Source organism: Colletotrichum aenigma, assembly GCF_013390185.1.
Source record: "Colletotrichum aenigma strain Cg56 chromosome Unknown KSG_Cg56_contig05, whole genome shotgun sequence".
Classification (NCBI taxonomy): Eukaryota; Fungi; Ascomycota; class Sordariomycetes; order Glomerellales; family Glomerellaceae; genus Colletotrichum; species Colletotrichum aenigma.
This window is the reverse complement of record NW_023500911.1, coordinates 4,157,077-4,161,871: the sequence shown is the minus strand read 5'-3', so window position 1 is coordinate 4,161,871 and position 4,795 is coordinate 4,157,077. Positions and strand designations below refer to the sequence as shown.

Here is a 4,795-nt window from a genome sequence, read left to right as displayed (position 1 = left end):
GGCTTCAAAGTTGAACGAGGTAAGGTATGGAGACGTGTATTGTTGATGGAGATACTTGAGGCAAATGAATTGAATGAGATGGCAAGAAGCAATAAGTAATAGGAATACCGAGTTGTTGGGAGATGCTGAAATGACTCATTCGGGTCATTACGGCAGGTGGAAGGATTGACTATTTAACTTACTGTGATCTAGCTGTCTTCAGCGAGCCCACAAAACATCAGTAGAACACGCGGAACACGCCACAACATGACAGGCCTCAAGGCCATTGCGATTACCAATTCCAGGATCGGCACGGCCAGGGAAAACTCCAAAAATGGCCCGATAGACGCCGAAATCCATTTGCCAATACGCTTTATTAATACACTTGTTTTCTAATTTGGCCATGTCATACGATCTGCCGCGCGCCAAATATACCTTTGGGCGGTTCATTTTGCCGCCAGTGTCCAACAAAAGTGTTCGACCCTGCGCTGCCGCCTTACTGGCCAGACAGCGAGCTTCCCAAAATCCAAATCATTGTTGGCCAGGTTCTTCGACCTGCCACCTGCAATGGATTCTACTTGCGCTCCAACCGAGTTGTCTGCTGGGTTCTTTTGCTCCGTTTTTTCCATGTCGCTGCATTACGTGGGGCAACTAGGGGCAGATCCTTGAATAAACAGAACCAACAGTGTTTCATAATGTCGGGTTCAGCGCTTAAGTGCATGCTATTCCATGACACCAATGTCTGACCTCAGTGATTCCCATAATGCGAGATTTTATGTCGTGTTGTTTCCATCCATCAAGACTAATATCCAACTCATCTCTCCTCATACTACACTGCTGTTCTCTTTTTACCCCCCAAAAATACACGACGATGTCAATAATGGAGTACAAATATTTTCCTCTACCAACTGGACGTCACATTCGGGCTATTCACCTGCTGCCCTCCCCTGCGTTTGACTCTCCGCTGTATTGCTACATTCGAGAGCTCTGTCTTGATGAAGATGGTAATGCTTTCGAAGCAATATCCTACACCTGGGGGCGACCTGTTCTTGATTGCGTCCTTCATTTGAGCCGACAAAACTGCTCTCTCCGCATTACGCAGAGTCTTTCTGATGCTCTGCGTCGTTTTCGCCTCAAAGATCGTCCTCGAATTCTCTGGGCTGATGCGGTCTGCATCAATCAACAGGACCACCTCGAGAAAGAATTGCAGATTCCCCTAATGGCTCACATCTATCAAAGGGCAGAAGCCGTTCTCGTCTGGCTCGGGGATAGCACTAGAGCAGAAGAGGCCATGCGAGCTCTGAGTTGGGCAACGAGGTCCGCGGGAGAAGAACTGGACGAGGGTCAAAAAGGGAAAATCACTGCCTTTTTGGACACATTGCTCAAGCAGCCATGGTTTGGTCGTCGATGGATTATCCAGGAAGTCGTTCGCAATCACGATGTTACCATACATTGCGGTACGACCTCATTGTCATGGGTCAAGCTCATCGCAGTCCTTTCACGACTTGGCAAAGACACCGGAACATCCAACCAACAGGCCTTGGATGCGTTAATTCAGATGCGCAATCTGTGGAAGCGAATTGTTCTTCTGGAAGATTCAGGGGCTGGGCATACACTGCTTGAAAACTTTCATGCTTTCAGTCATTTGGATTGCGGAGAAGACAGAGATCGTGTATATGCTCTGGCAACGTTGTCGTCAGACGTTTCTATGACCAGAGAGCTGAAGCTTGTCAAGAGAAGTACGGACTCGGTTGGTTCTGTCTACTGGGCCAATCCGAAACCGCAGGATAGGGTCTTTCACGTTGTACCTGACTATGAGCCATCTACGGGGCACGTCTACACCAAATTCGCTGCAGAAATCACTAGAAATGGGCTGTTTTCTTGGCTGTTATGTAGGACCTGGCACCGACACCCCTTCAACGAGCTACCAGCTTGGGCACCAGACTGGCGCATTGCCGCTCCTGAGAAGCCCTATTTTCTAAAAGAGCTTCTCCAAGGGTACTCTGGGCGCGAGGAGTGGGCGTCCCGTGGCCTTCCGATGATGGCCGACTGGCCTAAGACTCGACTCCGAGGAGACTCGTTGAGATTGCGAAGCTTCATGATCTCACACTCCGATACGACTACCTTATTTCATGATGAGGCAAGTCTCAAACATTCGGTCTACATTCAGGCTCTTTGGAAAAGCAAGCCTCTGGAGTTCAAGCCCTGCGAAGACGTTTTCGAATGGGTCGATTCGTTCACCCGCAGCACTAGCAGCCTCTTAAAGACTATAGCACAGGTACATAGTTTCTTATTCTGTTGCTTGAGTATGCATGTAACACGTGCTAACATCGCCAGTCTCCGTTCGATGATCAAGACGTCAATGATGCCTGTTTTTCCCTTTTGAGCCATCTTCTCGGATACGGACCGAATTCCACATACTGGTGTGATGATAACGCGTCGGTGGCGGAGAAGATTAGAGCCCACGGTGTCGACACCGCGGAACCTACATTTTGTGGTCTCAATGGAGGTCGTTTCGTTGTGTGCGGTCAAGGTCGCGCCGAGAATGGGCGCACCTTTCTCGCATATACTCCAGTAGACATCGACCTGACGAGCGATGTTATCGTCCGGCCCGAAAATTCGTTGTCATTATCTATGCGCTCGGTGAAGTTACGTGCTCGGCCGGTCAGTATATCATTGATCTTGCGTGAGCGCATCGATCCGCAAGTTTCTCCAACATGGACAGAACATCCTCTTGGATCTTTGACGAACTCTTTCAAACTTCGTGGGCAGGCATTGATGGTCGGAATACAAAAGTTGTCCATGGCCCGGAGTGGTCGGGAAGGAGTCATAGATAAGTCTCACTTTGACTTTGACCTAGCCTAGTTTGCTACGTGGTTGATTCGTTATCTCTGTCATCAGTTCGCCAATGTCGGCAATTTTACACAACTGCGCAACTCCGTATCGACAATGTGTAATGAAGGGGCCCAAAACTAAGATTCAACGACAGTAGAAGGATTGCGTTTTCGTACGCGGGTCCTTGTGGGATGATACACGGCGAAGAACAGTCATTAGCAGAATGTGAAAGTCTAGTATGTGATCCGATATTAAGGATGCACAAGTCACTCTTCTATTGTGATTGCCTCTGCATTCTTCTCAGCTTTACCATCGTAATTATCTCCACCATGGTCTCTGCCGTCGTCTCTGCCTTCCTTTCCTTTCCTCTCGTCTCTATTCATGCCCCCGAGCATCAACCCTCATGTCAAATCAACGTATATTCTGACGTCGGCAAATACAGTCCTGATCATGCAGGAAATCTAAGTTACCTAACGCAATTAGGCGCTCTCTCATCAAAAGCCTCCACTCCAAGTCTCTCAGATACATCTTCATTGGTTTCTTCATCAATGGTGTTGTCATTCCCAAGCACCTTTGAGAAGGCTGCGGGTGGAGCAGTCGCTTGGCAGCCTTCAGCTACCACACACCATTGGGCCAACGCAACCTGGCCATTTCCTGCAGAACACGAGCAGCGCCCCTCATATAGCATCGGAAGATGGGAGCGATTGGACACCCAATCTGCTGCTGCCTGAGCCTTGAGGTGGATCCGCAAGCTGACATACCTGCGCGTCTCCCCCTCTTCTGTTTTTTCAACTTGCTCTCCGCCATCCTCTCTGGCCATTTCAAATCAGAAACGACGCCTGATGCCGCTGGTTGAGATTTTGAAGTCGAATAGTATCCCACTTCACGCGCCATCGTGTACTTCAACGATTCGCCATGTCAGATCCACTGAAATACACGATCGGGTGGATTTGCGCGATCAGCACTGAGTACGTGGCTGCTCGAGCTTTTTTGGACGTCACTCACGACCAGCCTGACTGCGTTTCCCCCCACGATAGTAATGAGTATACTCTCGGAGAAATGGGTAGGCACAATGTAGTCATTGCTGTGCTGCCGGACGCCGACTATGGTTTATCGACGGCGTCTGCAGTTGCTCGAAGCATGCTAAGTCCTTTCCCAAATATCCGTGCCGGCCTCATGGTTGGTATTGCTGGGGGCGCACCTTTGGATCTCCCCGGTCGGGACATTCGCTTGGGAGACATTGTGGTTAGTTCACCACGCGACAGGCATGGCGGAGTTTTCCAATACGACTTTGGCAAGACAATACAAGGCCAGCCATTCCAGCCAACACGCTTCTTGAACCAGCCCCCAGACGTTCTCAGAGCTGCGGTTACCGGTCTCAAAGCCGAAATCGAAGAGGAAGGTCACGACATCGATCGTGAAATAGAAAGAGTTCTTTCCAGAAAGCCAAGATTACAGAAAAAGTACAGTCGGCCACCCCAAGAGACGGACAAATTGTTCTGTAGTCACGTCGTCCACGGCTCAAGCATCGAAATGGAGGCCTCGGAAGACGAGATCCTAGTGTTTAGGCCACAACGAACAGATGAAGAAGACAACCCAGCAATTTCTATGGGCTCATTGCCTCCGCAAATCAGCTCATGAAAGACGCTGTGATAAGAGATGAAATAGCGGAAGAAATGGGGATCCTGTGCTTTGAGATGGAATCTACAGGACTTATGAACCACTTTCCGTGTCTTGTGATCCGAGGGATTTGCGACTACTCTGATTCACACAAGGCCAAACAGTGGCAAGGCTACGCTGCTATGACGGCTGCTGCATACGGGAAGAGATTAGTCTGCCGTCTCCAGCGGAACAGACTGGAAAATGAGAAACCAATGAAGGACTTCCTTTTGAGTAGTTGTAAGTAATACCTAACATCACCTCAATGCTTAACCCGAAGCGCTAATAAGCACAGTTCAGTCCATGCAACATGAGATGTCGG

General features: G+C 49.3%; 1 protein-coding gene across 1 annotated transcript; it reads left to right on the top strand.

Annotated features, from left to right (window-relative positions):
* Positions 1-3,729: 3,729 nt before the first annotated feature.
* Positions 3,730-4,455, top strand: CGCA056_v008752 (uncharacterized protein; the record flags this gene model as incomplete). Its single annotated transcript, XM_037323999.1, has 1 exon — positions 3,730-4,455. The coding sequence occupies one exon, from the start codon at positions 3,730-3,732 to the stop codon at positions 4,453-4,455; it is 726 nt and encodes a 241-aa protein (XP_037178141.1).
* Between the last annotated feature and the right edge of the window lie 340 nt (positions 4,456-4,795).